At 39.4% G+C, this 23,267-nt stretch overlaps 1 protein-coding gene across 1 annotated transcript; it reads right to left on the bottom strand.

The window, feature by feature from the left end:
- Nucleotides 532–22,738, bottom strand: LOC102175459 (T-cell receptor gamma-2 chain C region). The gene is made up of 8 exons (XM_018047197.1): nt 22,664–22,738; nt 22,213–22,506; nt 12,859–12,909; nt 9,648–9,977; nt 5,527–5,616; nt 5,197–5,244; nt 3,381–3,431; nt 532–976 (listed from the first exon to the last, which is right to left on the bottom strand). Exons 1-8 carry the CDS (start codon nt 22,701–22,703, stop codon nt 837–839), a joined length of 1,044 nt encoding a protein of 347 aa, XP_017902686.1. The 5' UTR covers nt 22,704–22,738; the 3' UTR covers nt 532–836.

The raw sequence follows: 23,267 nt of genomic DNA, 5'->3' as shown, positions 1-23,267 counted from the left end.
CAATGAGGAAATGATGACACGGAGAGCTCAGAGAGCTGTCTGAGATCACACAAGTGCTAACACAGACCCAGGGTTCAAACCCAGGCCGTCAGGGGTCAGAGTCTGCATGCTTCATCCTCCGCCCGAGGCTCCCCTGGTGTTGGTGCGGGTCTCATCAGGGTTAACACGAGGACCTGGAGTCAGGCCTGTGAGACCCTAGCACAGATGTGAGCACACACAGTGCAAGGCATGCTGGGTGTTATGTTGTCACTATCCGAAAGCCCCAGACCAACGATTCTGCATCTGGTGACTCTGAAAGAGAAGGAACACGGGCCCCTTTGTTTGGCTCCTCTTGGACCGGCTCCACCGGTCGTCTTGGAGACGGTGCCCCGGAGAAAGCACCATAACCACCATGTCAGTGAAAGACCTAGAAACGCGGTTTGAGCACTATTACAATCAGCGCTGAATTTGGTAGCTTGATTGTCATGCTGTTTCTCACCTTGGTTCGATTCCATGAAATTAAAGTACACAGACACAAGGGGGCTTGTGATTCTTTCGTATTTATTGTGCATGTTATGAAAATCTAAGTACAGAATTCGAGCAGCAAAGCTGACTTCTCCAGGGTGTGTGACAGGGAGGGTCAGGGTCATGGTCTGGGTGGAGGTGCTGAGGGAGGAGGCAGGGAGCTGCCCACAGTGTGCGCTCAGGAGTTGAAAGGACTTGGGGGTGGGACAATTATGACATCAGAGATAAATACACATCTGAACTGAGATAACCCAAACCAAAAAGCAAGGAGAGAATTTCTGGGACTGTAGATGGCGAAGGAAAGTTGACCTCTCGGTAGCCACCCCCCGTCACTAGATCTTCCCGTCACAGCAGACGCCTGTTCTCCTAAACACACAGGAAATGATGACAACAAAGTAGACTGCGCTCCGGAGGAGGAGTAAGAGGTAGGTGTAATAGGCAGAGGTGGTCGTGAGCTGCAGCTGCAGGGCACCTAGGAGAAGTCATTCTGGTTAGTTTCAAGGGTTTTTTTGAGAGGAGAGGACATATTCACAGAAGTGGTCACAATGATTTATTGCTGCTGATCTGCAAAGAAGTGGCACCCCTGTACCACCAAACCCAAAGAAAATGCATGCGACCACCGTGAGCACCACCCCCGCCAGAACAACTCAACATCTAGCTGACAATTCAAGTCGATCAACAACCTCAACTAAATTCAACAGAACCTTCCAAAATATTAAAAAGCAAGGTTGTGTTTTGAAAGAATGAGTCCAAATGGGAAAAATATTTGTGATAAATAGCATTTTGCATTTTTTGCCCCATCACATCTCTGAGTAATAATAGCAGGGGATGTTTGTTAACCCCTAACCACATGTCAAACACTTATTCTGAGAGCTTTGCATGCAAAATTCTAACCTTATTTAAGTTTCAAATAACCTATGAGATTATCACTTTCAACCCCCTTTTACCAGTAAACTGAGGACAGAGAGAAATAATTTGCTTGGTGTCACGCATTTAGAAAGCACCAGAAATCACATTTCATTCCCAGCAACCTGAGTCTGAAGAAGGTATCCTTAGCTGCTCTGGAGTCCTGCATTTCCATGTGCAGTAAATACCCCAGACATCAAAGTTAAGCATAAACAGCAAGCTGAATTGCTGATGTGGAAGCATCTGAGCCATTACATGTTGTGCACCAAAGAGGTTCCTATGAAGGGGATAAACCAGGGAGATCTGGCTGTGACCCAGTGAGGTGGGTGGAAGGTTTTAGTAAAGAGAACTTTGTACAAAATGGAAGAGAGTGGTTAGTCCAAAATCCCCGAAACCTTAGGAGCTCACGCCTCAGTCACCTGTCTTTCTTAGATATCTAACCTCGTGCCCTTGATGTTATAGGATAATTGCACTTACTCTCCTTGGAAGTTTTGCAAGAAAAATATGATGTCAAGAAGCAATTAACAAGGATACTGGGCCTGACTTGCTACTCAATGGACTACAAGGCTGAGTTTCTTCCTGTATAAGTTCCCCTTCTCTATGCTTTACCTTCATGGAGTCTGAAGGCGAGAATAACTAGTATGTGGTGTGGAAAGGATCTCAGGAGGGGACAGACACGCTCATAACTCATGGCCCTGAGTCAGGTCAGATGCTAGCTGAGTTCCAGGCCCCCTGACACTGGGAGCGGAGGAGGGATCAGCAGCACCATTGCCAGCGCTTCTAAATTCACTGAGAACCTTCACGTAGGGCGAAGGGGCCCCAACTGGTACTGATCCTGTGCCAGCTAAATGGATACCCTATGGGAAACATTCCACACAGGTGACCTTGCTGCTGCTAAGTCGCTTCAGTCGTGTCCGACTCTTGCAACCCCATAGACGGCAGAACACCAGGCTCCGCCATCCCCGGGATCCTCCAGGCAAGAACACTGGAGTGGGTTGCCATTTCCTTCTCCAATGCATGAAAGGGAAAAGTGAAAGTGAAGTCACTGAGTCATGCCCAACTCTCAGTGACCCCATGGACTGCAGCCTACCAGGCTCTCCGTCCATGGGAGTTTCCAGGCAAGAGTACTGGAGTGGGGTGCCACCTTATCTCTGTAATAACTGAGTTGGGTGCAATTGTTCCCTATTGGCAGAAGAGGGCACTATTGCCCAGAAATAGAAGTCATGTACCCAGTTTTGTGCAACTAATAATAAAAGAACTGGCGTTAAAGTCCTGTCTGTGATAGTCGGAAATTCACGCACTTATATGCTGCCCATGGGTCCACCCTGTCTCAGGGCCTTGGTTTTAGGATTCTTGCTCTATATCTTAGAGATGAATCCAGAACTGAGTGAGTGTCTGAACCATGGATTCAGATGGCCTTTGTTGAATCCTCATATCTAGCTGTGTAGCTTGGTACAAGGGATTTAAGGAATTTTGGCTCATGGGCCTCATTGAAAACGTATGGGAAAATGTTGCACCACCTCACAGGAGTGTTATGATGAATAAACAAAATATGCACATAAGATACAGCACAGCACCTTACGTACATCCAGCTCTCAGCAAGTGTCAGTTCACGTATTAGTTATCAGCAAGGGCTAAAACTTTAAAAAAATCTAGAAGCCACTTGATATCAAGTTTCTCCAATTATTACAAACAAAATCTACACAACTGGGTGAAGCCCACTGTGGAAATAATTTAGAGCCTATCAGTGCATTCTCTCATTTAGAGTCCTCTTACACCAAAACCAGCATTTAATGAGTTAAGATGACTCTTCAGGAATGATGGATTTACTTAAAATATGCAGTCTATTCTGCAATATCCAGACATTTTGTTTTTTTCTACCTTAAATCAAGGAAGTTCAAAAGTTGAGTTTATCCAGAGGGAAAAAAGTGCTGTAACATGACACAAAGGCAAACAAAGACAAAACTTACTGTTTTCACCTTCCAGACGTGCCTTTGTAGAATTAGTATCACCAGTGACTTCTAGAAGAAAGGAGAGCAGGTATCAATCAATTGTCTTGTCAATCATTCATATGTATTATTAGACAGTGGCACATATGTGATTAACTCTGTGTGTGTTAATATGCATGTATATATAATAGAAGATCTGCTAACACAGATACTCTGTGTTAATACTCTGATTAAATGTAGGAACACCACAGTTTCAGGAATAATTCACTTTTTCTTAACATTAGCCAAGGAAGTTCAAGAGATAGTTGACCAGGTAAAAATTCATGCTTTCTAAAATATATATATTATACATATTATTTATATATAAGTATACAGTAACTTTTCTACTATGTTTGATAAAGGCTTGATAATGAACGTCAAAAGAAAAGAAAAGAAGAGGTGGAGAAATTGGAAAAAGTAAACTAAATGAAGTGGGAGCACTGATATGAAATAGAAGAAGTAAAACAAACTAGATAAAAGTAAAAGATCCTCATACAGTCCAGCTGTTTTTAAACATGGTTTCTTATTAGAAACATATCTGGAGCCCTGGCGAAAAATAAGCAATACCAGGGCATTTGTATTTTTCAAAAAATTCCAAGTTAATTCTAATACACATCTGGATTTTAAAAGGTGTTTACAGGTTTTTCTATGAAATGGTAGTTTTGGTGATATAGAATTCTATTATTTTTCTGTTGACCAGTCATGATACAACGGTATTAAGTGAGTAATAGTTAATGTTAGTGTTAGTCACTCAGTCGTGTCTGACTCTTTGTGACCCCATGGACTATACAGCCTGCCAGTTTCCTCCATCCTTAGGGTTTTCCAGGCAAGAACACTGGAGTGGGTTGCCATTTCATAACCACAATAGTGAAAGATGCGTATCAGTTTTCACAAGCAATAGCCAAACAAAAAATAAAAGATAATTACAATTGCAAGCCATAATGGGAACATGATTAACCTAACAATATAAAACAATTACATACAGTCTGGGGGGTCAAGCGGAGTGACATGGTAAATGGGAGTGCATACATGCATATGTTGCATTTGCCCAGCCAATCTGAACTATGACGTTTTGATTTCATTTGTTTGACTTAGTTTGAATAAGATGCTAGATTTCTAATTAAAAAAAATAGATATGCAACAAGAAACAAATGTTTACTATTTAGCACAAGGAACTATAGTCACTATCTTGTAATAACCTATAACAGAAAATAATTTCAAAAGTAATATGTGTGTATAAGTGATTGACAAAAAATTCTACTTTTAGAAATTTGGTAATGTATATCTTTTTGTCAGTTTTTCTAAATTGCCTATGGGTATCTAATAACAACATACGAGATACAAAATGTTAAATATATTGGTATAGGATATAAGATTAATATAAATTAATATAAATAGACATCTACTATATTTAAATTATTAATGACATCATTCAAGATGCTCCCATTTTTATTTTTTCTGTGCTTGATAAAATATTCTCAGAGAAATGTTAATATGTCTCATTATGATTATATGTTTTTTTCTTTTCCCTTATATTTCTTCTGATTTTTGCTTTAGGTATCTTTGTTTCTTTGTTGTTAGGTGTCTAACTGTTTATATGTCTATTTTCTTTGTGAATTGTACCTTTTTTTTGGTATCATTTTTTTTTTAATTGTACTAGTTTTTTAAATAACATCATTCAAAATATTCATCTTTGTTACATTTAAAAATACATAAATAACATTTTTAGAAAGGTAATTGATCAGGAGGGGAAAAAGTGCTATAGAATGTCTTAAAGGCAAACATAAGCAAAACTTACCACTTTCGTCTTTCAGACAAGCTTTTTTAGAACCAGTACCTGTAACTTCTAAAAGCAAAGGAAGCAAGTATTAATCAGTTGTCCACACCCATTATTTTACAGTGCGTGCATATGTATGTATAATCTGGTGTCTGTGTATATATACATACATATATGTATATAGTCTATTGACAGGTAACAATGGAGATGATCAGTATAACTATGATGAGCCCCACGGTTTCAGATAATTGGTCTTTTCCACTTTAAAACAGAGAAGTTCAAAAGATAAATAGATCAGGAAGAAAGAAAGATGAAAGCATGACATAAAGACAAATCTGTACCAAAACTTACTGCTTTCATCAGTCAAACAATCATTTGGAGGCTCAGTAGTTGGAGGCTCAGTAGTCGGAGGCTCAGTAGTAGTGACAGCTGAGGAGACAACTACGAGAAATGAGAAAAAGTATTAATGAATTATCTGTGCCCATTATTTGATACTGTGAGTATGTTTCAGCAGTAAAGAATCCACCTGCCGTGCAGGAGTCACAGGAGACAGAGGTTTGGTGCCTGGCTCGGGAAGATCCCCTGGAGGAGGGCACAGCAACCCACTCTGATAGTCTTGCCTGGAGAATCCCATGGACAGGGAAGCCATGTGAGCTACAGTCCATGGGGTTGCAAAGATTTGGACACGACTGAAGCAACTTCGCACACATGCACATATGTTTATACATGTGTGTATATTGCAATATATATGTGTGTGTAATATATACGTGTATATATATACACATATAAAACCTGCTGACAGAGAGACAGTAATTAAAAACATGAGCCCTACAATTACAAAAATAGTTGGTCTGATTCTATGTAATCCATAGTTTTAATTCATATATGATTTTCTACACGTGAAAATGTTGAAGTTCATGAGGGTTACATTTTACTTTTCACCGTAACTGGAGGCTAATACCCGAGGGCATCTTATCTTCCTTCTGTATTCATAGCTCCTAGCACTGTGTCTGCTACAAAGTAGGTGTTTGAGAAATACTGCTTGCAAAGACAAATCATCAGAAAAAGCCTTTCTCAGAAAGGCTATTCTGCATGGTCAGCACCCACTGCCGAGATGAAGAGTTGCTGCTGCTGCCGCTGCTAAGTCGCTTCAGTTGTGTCTGACTCTGTGCGACCCCATAGATGGCAGCCCATCAGGCACCCCCGTCCCTGGGATTCTCCAGGCAAGAACACTGGAGTGGGTTGCCATTGCCTTCTCCAATGCATGAAAGTGAAAAGTGAAAGTGAAGTCGCTCAGTCGTGTCCGACTCTTAGCGACCCCATGGACTGCAGCCTTTCAGGCTCCTCCGTCCATGGGACTTTCCAGGCAGGAGTGCTGGAGTGGGTTGCCATCGCCTTCTCTGGAAGAGTTGCCACCCAGTCTTATTCATCCAATCCAGAGTGCACCAAGGGAATCCCACATTTGAAAGAGTCTGGCTCAGGCAAACTTCCTGTCTAAGCAAAGGAAAGCAGCCACACCTTTCCAAATCAAGCACATCCCCTTATCTTCTGCATTTGTGGTGTTTGTGGGCATAATGAAAATGGTATTAATCAGGCTAATAGCCAGAGAGTGACTATAGCTTGCTTAAGTACTTCACATGTGTTATCTTCTTTCATCCTCCAGTGACACTGAGTGGGGTGTATTTTGGAGGATTCCATGTTACAGAGAGGAAATAAGGATCAGACGGAAAGTGACTGGCAGAGAGTTGTACCAGTGGTACCAGTGATGGCAGAGCCAGCATTCAGAGGATCATCGTGGGAGATTAAATGAGACAGGGCCTGTGGGGAGTACTTTGTAAAATAAGCCCCAGAAATAAAGAGAAATTAACCTATAAAGAATATAATTCCACTACTGTAGACACTAAAAGCATCTTCTTTTCCAGATATCTTCATTATTCTTATCAATGACCTTTCTTTTTTTATTATAAGAGCTCAACATTTCAGTGCAATTCCAGATATAGAAAGATCCAGATATAGAAAAACAGGCCAAACCACAGTTGTAGTTCTGTGACTCGATAGAAACTGAGATAAATAATGTAAAAAATAAAAATAAAAAGACAGTCATAAAAGTAGAAAAATTTTTTAAAAAGATAATGGGCTATTGGATGGAGCAAAACAATGGTTGTTGTATTTATCCTTTTTCTCCTGGATGTGTTCTTGTTCATACAGATTTGGTTCTGATATGCCATTTTCTGCCCTCAATGAGGTCTTTGTTCAGTAAGCTCTGAAAAAATTGATTTGAGGTTTAAAGACTTTAGAGTAAATCACAAGAGTGAAAATATTAGTAGTCACGTTTAGATGTTAGTGTTAGTCACTCAGTCCTGCCTGACTATTCACGACCCCATGGACTACAGCCCACCAGGTTCCTCTGTCCATGGGATTTTCCAGGTAAGGACAATGGTAAGGTAGCCATTTCCTTCTCCAGGGGATCTTCCCAACCCAGGAATTGAACTCGGGTCTCCTACACTGCAGGCAGATTCTTTACCAACTGAGCTACCAGGGAGCCCATGTTAAAATATCCTCAGAAACTGACTTTAATGTGCTTGAAAGCCTCCTTCTTTCCCTTACAATGACTTTATTCACTAAAAGATAAACAAACCTCTTATTAACATGCATTGGTTGAGGCAGAAACAATCAAGTAACAAAGTTTCATAATAAACTCCGTGTGTTTATTATAAGTTCTCTTTCTCAGTGAAGGTTGGTTGAAAACTAGGACCAGATTAGATTTATTTCTCTGTAAAGTCATTTCATTGATATGCACTTCATGTTATATTCCTAGCTTTTATCAAAAACAAAACAATTTTAAGAAATAGCATTGGAAATTTGCTATAGAATAACATTAACCGAAATGCCATCATTAGCTTTACAGCCATTAGAAACCCTTGGAATGCATTTGTTTCAGAATTGTGTTCAGGTAAAACACATTATGAACTGGAATCTCTCTCTCATATGGTAACCGTCACAATGAAACTTATATACTTATTTTTTTCTCATCACAAGAAAATTTAAAACCTAGTGCTTTTAGTGTCCTCAAGTAGGACACTTAAAACCATGATTATATTAAACTGCAAATTTGCTTCTTTTCTATTAGAATAAAAATAAAAATTTAGAGCTATTTTGGTAATTTTATTTTTAATTAGTTTTAGGAGAGGATATAATGGATATGATGAATATATAAATAAGTACAGCCATGCCATATTTTGGAAAGCAACGGTTTTCTCCGATGTTATTTCATTTGTTCTTCGTTGCAGCCCCAGGACAAAACCAAGACAAGTGTTCACACCTGATTTGATCACTGGATAGACTAAGAATCAGAGAAGATGAAGACTTACTTCAGAAATTCGGAATGGTGCACAGCAAACATCTATGCACATTTTATGTGCTTGGTTCCCACTGCTTTAAAAAGGTTTCCTAACCACAGGGAAAAGCACAGAAGGATTCCTTCTGAGGGGCGCTTTGGGGCCTTTGGTCTGTTAGGCGAACATGCAGGACATTCAATCGTGAGGCCAGTTAGTTACAGGACCACTGCCAGGGCCAAGGCACCTCCCAGCTCTCTGTCCACACTGCATGGACATGTCCAGCATCTACTCACAGGGGCCGCTTTGAGAAGTCATGCCTGGATCACAAGGTACCCTAAGTCATCAAGGAAAGTGTATGTTCTCTTAACTGTAATGCATCCTGCATGGACAGTAATTCACCCCCGTGTGTCCATCCGTACATCCCTCCAGACCTGGCATGTGCTAGGGCTGCAATAAAAATATCTTGAAAGACCTTTTCTAACAGCAAGAAATGCATTCATTATGTAGAATGGGAGTAAGTTTGTACACTTTAGCATCACCCAATCTTTAAATTTGATTACAAATTTTATCTTATAGTGGTATGTAAAATACAAATTTCAAAAACCTAAGACCTTAAAAAACCACAGTGGTCAAATTATTCTCTTTGCTGAGCTGCAATTTGGCTCCCTTATACAAACACCATTTTGTCATGTAATAACTCATTGCTTTGGAATTGTAAAGGAGAACTGAATTGAGAATGACTTTGCCTGCTGAAGGACATTCCTGAAAGATGTATAAATGTTGTTATTTCCTGACCAACCAAGATCACCAGCAGTGAAGATCTGTTGTGTGCTAAGTTGCTCGATGCTTTCACATATGTTGTTTCATTTAATCCATACAACAACTCTAACAGTTAAACTTCATATGATCTTAATATTTTGGAAGATGAAACTGAGGGTGAGAGAAGTAAAAAAATTTTTTTTCTATGTTCCAAAACCTATCCTATTTTAATCCTATGGGGAGATAGCTACCATTAAATGAAACATCATTTTATCCAGACATATTTGTTTTTCATGAACACTTGGCCGGAAAGGTGGGTATTGCCTTTGAAAAACAGTATTTTGGGAGGTTACATTTACATTTATATTCACTTACCTTCTTTTATTGAAGGAAAAATAATCTCTTGATCAATTCCTCCTATATTTTTCTGGTGTTTGACAACACACACATGTTGTTTATCCATAGAGTTTTCGGTCACGGTCAGCCAGCTGAGCTTCATGTATGTGTCCTTGGTCTTCATGGTGTTTCCCTGCTGGGATGGCAGAGCTCTTTTGTCATTTTTTACTCTCCAAGACACTGTAATAACATCAGGGAAAAAGTTCTCCAGGAGACAAAGATATGTTCCAGCATTATCATGGTTGATTTCAGCAATTGAAGGAAGAAAAACAGTGGGCTTGGGGGAAGTGTCTGCAGCAAGGTTTCTCTCTGTAGGGGAATATGGAATAGTAATGAAAAAGAATGGTTAAAGAAACACCAACATGTTGTGGCTTGGAAAAACCTACATGAGTAGTGACAAAACAAAAGGCTACTGCTCACTATGGCCTTTCATCCGCAGTACGTGGTTAGGTGCTTAGTACTGTTTTATTTTTCATGGCAAGAGAAGTTCAAGACTTCATGGAACTTGCCCACAGTCACCGCTGTTAAGTAGCAGAGCTGGATTATAACTTGACCTTCACTGTTTCTCCATATACAGAGATGGGGTGCATCTTGCGTGCATGCCAAGTCGCTTCAGTCATGTCGGACTCTTTGTGACCTAATGACTATAGCCTGCCAGTCTCCTCTGTCCATTGGGATTATGACTTTTAAATATCCCATATAAATATCCCACATGAAGACTTCCAAAATTCATGAGCATGTTTATTGATTGAATCCATGCTTCCTACAGTGGAAATATGGAGTCCCAATCGCTAGCCTGCCAGGGAAGTCCCCAATTACTCTTTTAAAAATCTCTTTTGTTCTATAATACGGGAGCCTGTTTTGAAGTGGAGGGGTGGGTGGTGGTAATAGGGTGGTGGGGCAATTGGGTAACTGACGGTTTCTGTATTGGTGAAAATCCTTGCTAGCTTCTACACTTCTTCCCTTTCCTGTCCTGTGCTTTGCAGTTTACGCTCTCTTGTCCAAATAACACGTTCTCAGATTCTGCAACTCTATGGGATCTCACTCTTCATTTAACTGGTTCTGGAATGAACCATAAAAATAAATACCCAGAGAAAATTTATTGGTTTTACAAAACAATATATCTGCTTTTGAGAATGGGAATCAACACCCACGTGTACTTGACATGTGTACTATGAAGTTGAACTTTGAGCTCCAGATGTGGATCCCATGCCCAATTCTGAAGTGATGAAATTCTCTTTATTTCTAATTTTATATGACCTCTCAATTTTATACCTGAACCTCTCCAGATTTTGGAGTAGAGCAATATGTTATTCATAGTGCCTTGATTGTATAACAATATTTCCAAAACTTCTATTGAAAATGTATTATTAATCCCAAACTCCTAATTTGGGATTAGCAGATACACATTACTGTATATAAAATAGATAAACAATAAGAACCTACTATGTAGAACAGAGAGGTATATTAAATATCTTGTAATAACCTTTAATGGAAAAGAATCTGAAAAATAATACACACACAAAAAAAAGCTGAATCACTTTGCTGTACACCTGAAAATAACCCAACATTGTGAACTAACTACACTTTCATGTAAAAAAAACGTATTTTCAGAAAGGCTCTTATACTAAACTTATCAAGTAATCTACTTAGAATTTTTCCAAATTCAGAAAATGTTCTCCAAAAGCACATTTTATTTTGGGTTTTCATCTGAAGTTTTAGCTTGAGGAATAATGCACCATATTCTGGCTCTCGGCGTTTTCCCTATAATTTGAATTTGCCCCCTAAGGCTGCTGAACTGCTTTACTGCCACTGTTTTCCTTTTTTTCACCAGCTGCATAAAGCATATATCCTGACAAGGGGTCGAACCTGTGCACCTGCATTGGAAGGTGGAGTCTTAACCCCTGGACCACTGGGAAAGTCCTTCACGGGGAAATCTCTTAAGAAGGGAGAAACTGGACTTCTCATCTGAGAAGAAAAGAAAACTCTTGGAAACTTCTGCCTGTGCAGCAAAGTTCCTGGTTTTTCTTCTAAATCAGTAAGCAGACGGCGTTGATTTTTTCACTCATGTTGTAAATGTGCTTTTTTAATTCATGAGATTTCTATCTATATTTAATTGACTTCACTTCTTGATCATTTTCTTTATAAATTAAAGCTATTTTCTGATAAGTATGAGCATGAAGCCCAAATTCCTGGTTATATATTTTAGAGCCAATAAATGTTGTTGTTAGAAATGATATCAATTAAATTAAAGGATTAAGATTTAAAGTACATAGAACAACAGGACAGATAAAAATAAACATATTTTAATCTCCTTTTTTCTTGCCATGTAAACCAAAGTCTGCTAAAGAGAGACAGAGAGCTTCCAATTCAATTTTATGTATGTGAGGGAACCATAAGATAACTTTCCATATGTTAATTGTACAGCTGCATCCTTTGAAGAATTTCAACTCATCAATAGTTTGGCCACCAACACTCTCCCTCTTGGAGGCAATTTTCCCTTTACATTTGAATAGAGTAAACACCTATCCAACACGTATGATGTGTTAGCCAACAAAACGTACGGTGCTCAGTCGTGTCCAGCTCTTTGCAACCCCATGGACTGTAGCCTGCCTGGCTCCTCTGCGCACGGGCTTATCCAGACAGGAATACTGATGCATTAGACAATGTGCTAGATACTTCATCACACTGTCTCATTTAATTCTCGTACAACCCCTGCTGGATAATACTGTTATGCTATTTTACAGATTAGGAGACTGAGTCCAGAGAAGAACTTCCGTGTTCACATCCACAGTTAGTGGTGGATGGAAGTTCTCAGTCAGCCTGACTCCAAAGCCCACTTTCTTTGGAAATAGCCCTTCAGCATCAGGAAAGGAGACATCTTAACTCATAAAACTTACCTGTAATGACAAACTTCAACCCTGGGCCAAATACTTTCATGATGATTATGTACATTATACATGAGCCCTTTCTAGAAGTCCACACAGACACGAAGACAAATTCTTTCATAATATTTGTACAGTGTTGTCTATGCTCTCCTTTACTATGTGAATTTGATGTAAAATCTCTCCTAAATCTCTACATCTAATTCCCATCCATATTCCCATTTTTGGTAAATATCATTCCTATTTAATTATTTCTTACCTTCTCTCTAGTATCTTGAAAAAAATTATATTCTTCTGATACCTACCTGTGACAATGAGTTTTGCTCCAACATTGAAGTTTTTTATGTAATTATTCCACAGTGATTCAAGTCATATCAAAAACTTTAGACTAATTAGCTTCTCTGATTTCTTCAAATTCTAGTAGAATAATGATGACTTTGAATTCAAGACACTAGGCTTCTGGTCCTGGTTAATTTGCTCCTAACAAGCTCTGTGGTTGAGCAAGTCAAATAGACTAACACCTTGAAAGTTAAAGTTAGTTGCAAGTTAAGTCGCTCAGTCGTGTCTGACTCTTTGTGATCCCGTGGACTGTAGCCCACCAGGCTCCTCCATCCATGGGATTCTCCAGGCAAGAATACTGGAGTGGGCTGCCATTGCCTTGGGTACCTTGCTTATCTGAAAATGACGGTGCTACTGTTAAGTCAAGAGAACATCCTTATTAGTGTTTTGGTGAGCTCAAAATGAAACAAGATCTGAAAAGTCATTTGAATAAAAATTATATAGAGGTAAGAGATTGTAAATATTACTATATGATCATTGATATTATGATTAGTATTTTTATTTGTGATAATTGTGTGGTCCAACATGACATTTTAATATCATGGGAGCAAATCTTGCCTATCTGATGGGAATTGAGGATCTGGGGTTTACAAGTAGATCCATAGCAACTGATGACTTGTTTGCATTCCTCTGTGTTTTGATAGGTCTGGGATTCTCCAAGCTTGTATCACAGCTTTTCACACACCCAGTTAATAGGCAGTCATTTGTTCTGTCGTACTTGCTGTATTTCCAGGGTGAACAAAATCAAAGGGAACATTGGCTAAAGCCTAATGTATGCAGCCAGTATATGGAACTTCACTTCTGCTGTCCACAACAAATGGCCTTTTCTCCAACAACAGCACCATCTCTGGGTATCTCAAGATTTTACCAGAAATTTCAGCTTCAAAATATCTATCCAGTTCACGCCCAAAGTTCAGCTTGCAGTTCCAGGTATGGGCCTTATGACAAATGACCACAAAAATGGCGGGATGCCTGGTACTCAAATTCTCCTTTGTTAAGTTGGATCGCTTCGTTGCCTGCTTCATCTTATTAGCTGAGGGTCACCATTCATGAATGACATTACATTTTGGTGCCCATTGCATTGATGCATGGGGAGTATAAACATATTTGTTTGAAGACCATTTCTTCCATTTTATAAACTGGATATTGAAGGCAATGTCCCCTTCTTACTTCATTTTCCTACTAAAGACTTCCACATTGAAGTTCTTTTTTCCAATTTTGTGGTGGGAAAACATATTTGGAACTTTGGTGTGCTTATTTTAGTCGGTTAATATAGGGTATCTATTCCACTACATTTTTTCTTCTTGCTTTCTTATTTCTTGTTTTTAATTCACTTCTTTTGCATTGAGATAGAACCGACACATATTCTGAATGTTTAATAAATGCACATTCATGTGAGTTACATGATCTTTGTGAGGGAAAGAGACGTCATTTCAGTGCTATGATTAAAAGCAAGAGCATTGTTTTCACATGTGAGTTGCAATGCAAAGTATGAGCTATTACTAATAGTTAGTTACAGAATCCAGGTCAGGCTACAGAAGGGTACATATTCAGGATGTAAAGACATGACTTAATGTTTCAAATATCACGTAATGATCCAGTCCTCTAAGTTTGACAGTCTCTACTGGATCCCAAACTCTGCCACAGTAGCTAGTCATGTGACTTTAGGCAAGTAACTAAACTTCTCTAAGCCTCAGTTTCTTTATCTCTAAAATGGGAATGAAAGGATTACTGGTGAGGAAAGTATAAGGCATTGAAACTACGTATCATGGTGTCTATCCTTCAGTAAATATTAACTAATATTAAAATTCTCTTTAATGTCATGGTTTGAGGCCATTTCATCAAAATCTTCCATCAAACAAAAGATATGTTTTTTATAAGCAATAACTATTACACCAAGCTCAACAATCCAAGATGCCCTCCTTCTGCAGCCATGAACCGTAGAAGACAGGTCTCAGTTAAGCCAGAATCTAGAATGCCTTTCCTCTAGAACAGAAGCTGCTTGGCATTGAGACTGGCTCTGTGTCTTGTTCACCCGTCGTCTGTCTGCAGCTCCCAGCACCGAAACGGTCCTCAATAAATATTTGCTGAGAGAATGAAAGAGCAAAGGAGAAAGCCCAGCCACGGACACTTTCGTGAACTTTGGAGCTGAAATGGCTCATTGAGCTCACAAACTGGTCCATGTCCAGACAATTTCACAAGAGATGAGATAGTTTAAGTTTCAAATAATCTCAGACTCTTTCTAAGAAGCTAAAGTAATAGGAAGTGAGGTTTATCAATCTTGTATAATCATTTACTGTAAGAATTTTCTTCCACTACTCTCAGGGATGAGATGAAAATCAGTAATATTGGTTTTGCAGGAGATTCAGGAGTACAGTATTTTATCTCAAAATATAGAGAAGAGATAGTAAGAAAAGTGTTTCTCACTTAATAGACTGCCTATAAGAAAAGGAACTTGAACTAATAATTCATACCAATGTGATGATATACTATGCTATTTATGTTAGAATATAGAAAGATAAACGAAGCAATAAGACAGACATGGTCTTCAGAATACTTCACTATCGAGCCTGAGTCTATTTTGTGTGTGTTTTCTAGAACCCGAATTTCAACTGCTTACAAGCAGGGACAAGAATAAACCATTTACAAGGTGATTTAGTTTCCATATTCAGTGACCAATTGCTGTAAAACTACTGTTTAGATGCTGAGACCAAGAACGTGGCAGCCAGATCAGGGAGATCCCAAGTTGTTTCTACAAAGCATCTATCAGTATTTTATGACTACAGTAAGAACAGAAATATGATACTTACTGGGAGGAGTTACTATGATGTTAGCTCCTTCTCCAAATATCTTCTTCCAGCCCGAGCTGTCACAATGATAAATGCTCCTACAATAATCCAGCCTTTTTCTACCTTTATAAAGTGACTAGAGTCCAAAAACTTCATACTGGCAGTGTGATCTGAGTTCTTTCGGAAGTCCTTGGATATAGGTTTCACAGCATCCAATGTTTTATAAGTCTTCCTCAGATTTGTTTTGTTATTATTCAGTCACTTGGATGTGTCCGACTCCTTTGCAACCCCTTGGACCGTAGCCCGCCATGGGATTTCCCCGGGAAGAATACTGGAGTGGTTTGCCATTTCCCTCTCCAGGGAATCTTCCTGACTCAAGGATCCACTGGGGAAGCCACTTTCCTCAGATAAATGGACCCAAATATCTGCTTTCCAAGAAGTAGTAATCACTGAAAACATTGATGAAAGATGAAAAGTATAAAAACAGGAAAAGAAGACATCACTGACACCAACTGGTTAACCACCTGGTTTTCTAAATTTCCAGGAATGGTATTCAAAGAATCAAGACTTTTTTTTTATTTGCAGGTGTTCAGTTCTGTTGAAACTGCTCAGAGTTTGCATCAGTTGAAAGGCAATTCTCTTTTCACAAACACCAGGGCTGTTTAGTGATTTGGGAATGTATTACTAAAAGGAGGAAAACCTTCAGTAACTGAAAATGCAAATACCCCATCAGCCATCACACGTGTACTTGAGAAATGTGAACAAAGCTCTCCATTCATTGGGCAGCACAATTCTTTACCAAGGAAAAGGGAAATGAGAAAATAAGTCCTATGACAACTTATTTAATATTATTTTTCCTAGGATAAAGGAAGAAATTTGCAGAATTCTCTCTCCATGGAAATAATACTGACTTTAAACGAAAACTTGAAACAATATCCATTTCTCTGATAGTCAAAAGAAGTCTCTTCGTGGCTATTCTGTAATTTCAAGCCACTCATCTTGGGGCAGGGGGAAAGAAATTGCCAGGAGCAGCTGAGTACTTCTCTGAGCACGGATGAGCTGTCCATCTGCCAGGACCAGACAGGACAGCCTCTTATTGTCTCCATGTCTACTCCAGAGGCACTTGTTCATGGTCTCAGTCCCATGAGCAATCAGCTCCTCTGCCCCAAGGATGAAAGTAAGAGGGTCATGTTGGGCAACTGTCCATTCACAGGAGCTCAGCTCACAGTCCCAACACAATGGGAGGGGATGAGAGATTCAGATGCCAACTGTATTTAGATAGATTTTTTTTTAAATTGAGAGTTCATGGGAATTTCCTGGCAGTACAGTGCTTAGGACTCTGCACTTTTACTGCTTTCACTGGGCTCAATCTCTGGTTGGGGAAATAAGATCTCATGATCCACAGAATGTCCACCAAAAAAATTGAGAATTCTAAGTTGTTAGTACTTGGGGCTGTCGTATACCCTTTGCATCTATTGTAGTCATGAATAATGTCCCCTCAGCTCCTTTCTGAAAACTTGTCCTGTGATTTTCCTTATTCCAAGACCGTGAGCAGAATTATTGGGAGCTTTAGGAATTGTTTCGTTTTCAAAATGCATGAAAGATTTAAGCAATAAAATGCAAAAGAATAACTAAAGAGTTATGTAATTAATGCTTTATTAAATATAAGAACAGTAAGAAGAAAGAGTAAAAGGTTTTACTAAAGGGCATAAAATTAAACCTGCATAAATGGAGAGACATATCATATCCATGAAGGAAAAGCTCAATGTCATAAACATGCAAACTCTTCTTAAAATCATGTGTATAAATAGACTAATTCCAATGAGACTTAAGGTAACATTTTATTTTTTTGTTCCCTGTTGTAAAGATTGAGGCTGAGGTAGTTATACTTGTTTTAAATTGATATAAAAATGAAATATGAGATAACTTAAAATTTTTTTATTAAAATAATGATTTTAAATGACTAATTTGGCATAGCAGCTCTTAACCCTTATTGCAAAGTTAATGACATAACACAATAATGCAGTAAGAATACTGTGACATGAATAAAATGCAAATCCTCCAAGCATATGTTAATATAAAAATATCATTAAGGCATTTTTAATTATAAGGAAATTATAGATTGTCTTAAAATTATTTATGAACTGTTAATTATATGTTGGAAGAAAAAATAACTCTATCAAATAGCATAAAAGTTAGGTTTGTATTATAAGGCATCTGAAAGTGTGAGTTACAAGGACAATGAATGAAGGTCACTCAGTCAGGTCCGACTCTTGCGACCCCATGGACTGTAGCACATGAGGTTCCTCTGTCCATAGGATTCTCCAGGCAAGAATACTGGAGTGGGTTGCCATTTCCTTCTCCAGGGCATCTTCCCGACCTAGGAAGCAAACCCGAGTCTCCTGCATTGCAGGCAGATTCTTTACCAACTGAGCTATGAGCAGGGGACTAACTGAGTCCTGTGGCAGAAAATCTTGGAATGTGAAGTGGACAGGAGACACTTTTACTTACTGTTTAATTTTTAAGAAGGAGAAATTTGGAGACTGTTTCCTCTTTATTTTTTAATTGAAGTGTAGTTGATTTACAATTTGTGCCAATCTCTTCTGTATAGCAAAGTGACTCGGTTTTACACATATATATGTTCTTTTTTTCAACATTGTTTTCCATTATGATTCACCCCAGGATATTAGATGTAGTGCCTTGTGCAATACAGTAGGATCTTGTGGTTTATCCATTCTGAATGTAATAGTTTACACCTGCCAACTCCAAGTTCCTAGTCCATCCCTCTTCTCCTCTTCCTCCCTGTTGGCAACCACAAGTCTGATCTCTATGAGTCTGTTTCTGTTTCACAGATAGATCTATCTGTGTCATATTTTAGATTCCACATGTAAGTAATATCATATGGTATTTGTCTTTCTTTTTCTGACTTACTTCACTGAATATGATAATCTCTAGCTGTACCCATGTGGCTGCAGACAGCAGTGTTTTGTTCTCTTTATGGCTGAGTAGTATTCCATTGCAGACAGGTACCACATCTTCCCTATCCACTCATCCATCAGTGGGTATTCAGGCTGTCCCCATGTTCTGGTTGTTTGTGAACAGTGCTGCTGTGAACAGAGGGGTGCATGTACCTATCCAAATGACTGTTTTGTCCTGGTATATGCCCTGGAGCGGGGTTGCTAGGTCATAGGACTTCTATTTTTAATTTTCTGAGAGACCTCCATGTTGTTTTCCACAGTGCTTGTACTAATTTACATTCCCACTGACAGTGTTTTAAGATTCCCTTTTCTTCACACCCTTTCCAGCATTTGTTATTTGTAGACATTTTAATGATAGCCATTCTGGCTGGTATGAAGTTGCACCTTGTGGTAGATCTGATTTGCCTTTCTCTAATAATTAGTGATGTTGGGCATCTTTTCATGTGCCTACTGGCCATCTGTATGTTCTTTGGGGAAATGTCTGTTAAGCTGTTCAGCTCACTTTGTCTCTGGGTTGTTTGTTTTTTGTTTTTGTTGTATGATCTGTTCACATATTTTGGAAATTAAGCCCTTGTTGGTCACATCATTTATGAATAGTTTCTCCAATTCTATTGGTTGTCTTTTTTTATGGTTTATTTTGATGTGAAAAAGCTTATAAGTTTGACTAGGTCCCATTTGTTTATTTTTATTTTTATTTCTATTGCCTTTGGAGCCTGACCTAAGAAAATATTGGTATGAGTTGTGTCAGAGAATGTTTTGCCTGTGATTTCTTCTAGGAAAGTTATGGTCATGTTTTATGTTTAAATCTTTAAGCCATTATGAGTTTACTTTTGTGTATGGTGTGAGAGTGTGTTCTAACTTCATTGATTTATGATCATCTGTCCAACTTTCCCAGCACCAGTTGCTGAAGAGACGTTTTTCCCCCTGTTTTTATATTCTTGCTGGAGAACTTGTACTTTTTACATTTCTAGGAATGTATCCATTTCTTCTAGGCAGCCTATTTTCTTGCCATGTATGGAGTAATTATTTATAGTAATGAGTTATTGCCATTTGTATTTTGGTGGTATCAGTTGTTAACTTCTGCTAATTTCATGTCTAATTTTGTATCTTTGAGTTCTCTCTCTCTCTCTTTTTTTTCCTGATGAGTTTGCTAAAGGTTCACCAATGTGTTTGTCTTTTCAAATAACCAGCTCTTGATGTATTGATCTTTTCTGCGATGTTTTGTCTCTATTTTACTTTGCTCTGATTTTTATTCTCTGTCCTTTACCTTTGGTTTCATTTGTTCTTTTTCCTGGTTCTTATAGGTGAAGGATTAGGCTGTATGTTTGAGGTTTTTCTTGTCTCTTGAGGTGGGCTTGTATCACTATAAAGTTCCTGCTTAGAACACTTTTGCTGTATACCACAGTTTTTTTTGTGTGTGTGTGGTGTTTTCCCATTTTCATTGTCTTCAAGTATTTTTTATTTCCTCTGATTTCTTCAGTCACACCTGGGTTGTGTATGGCATACTGCTCATCCTACATGTGTTTTTGTTTCTTGAACATACACAGCGTCTAACCTCTAGCTGTGTCCTTAGAGAAAATGACCTGTATAAACAGAGACAGAGAATGGAAACTGAGGGAGAGATCATAAGGGTTCTGTGAGTACATGGAAAAGTAGTTATCACACAGTACCAAGAAAAATCATGATATAATAATGCATTAGTCAATAATTGGGAGAGGAATTGGATCTCTGCTTTAAGATTGTTACTTTACACACATCCCCAAAAATTCAAACTAAAGTGGATCAAGGAATCAAATGTGCAGAACAAAGTCTTAACACCATTGGAAAAGTAAAAATGAAAATATATTTATGCTTCAGGCTTTCCCAAAGCTGCAAATAGTTACAGTATGTCGTTGCTGATACAGCAGAGCAGGCTAAAGGCAGTGCGTTTACTATCCAGTTCCTTGCTGTCTGCAGTCACTGAACTAAGCAGGATCTGAAGCTTTGACTTGCGGTGTGAGGCTGTGCTTTGTTTTGTTTTGTTTTGATTTGATTTGATTGCGATATTCTGATGGAGAAATGTGATGACCTGGAGAGCAGCAGCACCCAGGAGGCAACAAGACAGATGGGGCTCTGGGTTGGGGATAAGACCATGAGCACTATTCTAGTAGGCACTCCTGTGCTAGTGCAGCAAGGCCTACAAATCAGTTTGAAGAAGAATCAGTAGGAGCCTATCAAACACTGTAAATTTCAGCCTTCATTCCATGATTCTGATTCACTGTGTTGAGTACCACCCAGAACATGCACTTTTATTCCAATTCAGGTACTTCTGATGCAGGTGGTACATGGACCACAGTTTGAGAAACACTGTTCTAGAAGCTTAGACACTGCTACAAATTTGGAGGAACCAATACACAAGAGATCATATACACGTGAGCTGATGTTTCTGTATTTCAATATTAATTTTGCTTCCTTAAACCTAGCCCAATAAGGCAGCCACAATCCTTGGCTATATGACTTTTCAATTGGAATATATACCATTCATAGATTGTTCACCTAAAGTGTTCTTTAATTTTAATTATTGAGAAAATTATGATCTGATAAGTCTCATTCTAGTTTGGCACTTGGCCTTGTTAATGGTAGGGAGTGGGAGTAGAAAGAAGCTTTGGCTTTACTTGTTTAAGACAGTTCTGGCTATGGACTGAAATTCAACAGAGGGTATAAGTAGAATACAACAACGGGGCTTCTCTTGTAGCTCAGTTGGTAAAGAATCTACCTGCAATAATGCAGGAGACCAGGGTTCAACTCCTGGGTCTGGAAGATCCCCTGGAGAAGGAAATGGCAACCCACTCTAATATTCTTGCCTGGAGAATTCTTGCCATGGACAGAGGAATCTAGCAAGCTACAGTCCGAGCGGTCCCAAGAGTTGGACACGACTTAGCCACTAAACCACCAACCACCACCATATAAAACAATCACTTTTCCCTACACTTTCACTAGGTCAGCCATGCCTTTGTTGATTATGTAAGAGAAATATCAGTTTTTCCAAAAGATAAATTGGATACCAGCTTGAGGTTCAAAAAGTCCAAGTTTTCATTCCATCATTTCTCATTCTTCATAACCCTGGATAATAAAGATGCTCTATTCTCAGCCATTTTCTCTGGATAATCATCAGGTGAATGGTTTAGTATTATCTAGCCTTTCCATTTTCCTCTCCCAAATATCTCCACTCACAGATAATCCTAGGTTCTCTGTCTGTCTTAAAGAGAAAATAATATGAGTCTACCAGCTTTTAGGAGAGCTGAGAATATGCTGCCTGCCAGACTGCTTGCCTACAGACTGGAGATGGAGGCCGGTTTTTAGGAAAAACTAGGACTATTGTGGGGAGGTAGAAGGTGACCGTGGAATAGAAAGTTTGATTCATGGGCATTGAGTTCAGGGTTTTTCTTTGTTTAGAGTAAAAAGAAATTGGGTGAGGGGTGGGCAATGAAGCAGCTGCTGATATCAGGGCTATGATATTCAGCCACAAGCAAAATTTCCAGTGCAGTGTACAGGAAGTCTGAACCAACGTGCTTATCCCAGATAGCACAGTAGTATATGCCGGAATCACTAGCTTGCAGATTTAGGATTGCAAATGTATAGCTCCTCCCTGTGCCCTTATAGACATGGTATTTTGCTCCACTGATTCCTGATTCAAGCACAGGCTTTGAGTTGTAGCTGTCGTAGTATAAAAGGCGTCGGGGGGCCATCCCCTCCTCATGTTTGTACAAGTGGATATAGGTGGCCCCTTGTGTAAGATCACAAGGGAACGAAGCAGTCTCCCCAGTCTTGCTAGTGATTAACATCAAGTTGGAAGATACCTGCATGACTGCAATGAGAAAAGCAACAAAAAATAATGAGGAAGAGGAAGCACTAATTTCTTAGTCTGGCCCTCTTCCCCACAGTCCCCCCTCCCCCCCGGCCCCCACACACACATTGCCACAAAATACAGAAAAATTCCAAGAGCATCCAGGCAAGACGCTTACCAGGAGCCAAGACAACCAGAAGCAGTGCTGGGGCCCGCATCCTGCCCCAGCAGTCAGCTAGACTGGGGTTCTGAGCAGATGGAACAGGCAGAGAAGTCAGGGAGGATCTCTCTTAAAGACCACCAGGCTGATTCCAGAGGGGGTGGGTGCTGGGGGCGGCCTGGGGAGGAGCCCCACCTCTCTGCACCAACCCTTTCTTGAGGGCCCCCCTGTGGTAGGCTGGGAGCTGCCATCTCCCCCGCAGGAGAGGAGGGGCCTGAGCACTGAGAACTCAGAACTGCAAGCAGATGGATCAAATGCGAAGTGAGGGGAGGAGAGCCATGGGCCAAGCTTGCCTGTTGCCTATGGAGTGAGCAGTCCTGAGCAGGGCTAAGTTCCCCGCAGCTCAGCATGGCAGTGTTTATGCTGCTGCCACGGTCTTGTCCGGTGACATCTTTATATTCCTCCCCTGAACTACCTCTCCTTTTTCCCCTGTAAGCAAACTCGGAGGCAACAGCCAGAGAACCCAATAAGGACTGAACCTGCTTTATTACAAGAAAGTAGGATTGATTATGTCGGTCTACATTTGACGGTCCTTAAAATTAAATGGATGTGTGTTCGTGTG

The sequence above is a fragment of the Capra hircus genome, chromosome 4 (genome assembly GCF_001704415.2).
Source record: "Capra hircus breed San Clemente chromosome 4, ASM170441v1, whole genome shotgun sequence".
In the NCBI taxonomy this organism is placed as follows: domain Eukaryota; kingdom Metazoa; phylum Chordata; class Mammalia; order Artiodactyla; family Bovidae; genus Capra; species Capra hircus.
Note: the sequence above shows the minus strand (reverse complement) of the source record. Positions and strands in the feature narration are given on the sequence as shown.

Bases quoted from the DNA above. Each gene is read 5' to 3' on its own strand.
- LOC102175459 (XM_018047197.1), bottom strand. From the start codon at position 22,703: ATGCGGGCCCCAGCACTGCTTCTGGTTGTCTTGGCTCCTG. The intron at 5,617-9,647 runs GTAAGTGAATAT...CATTTCTCGTAG, and splicing joins TTTTCCTTCAATAAAAGAAG to TTGTCTCCTCAGCTGTCACT. The intron at 3,432-5,196 runs GTAAGTTTTGCT...CCTTTCTTCTAG, and splicing joins TTGTCTGAAAGACGAAAGTG to AAGTCACTGGTGATACTAAT.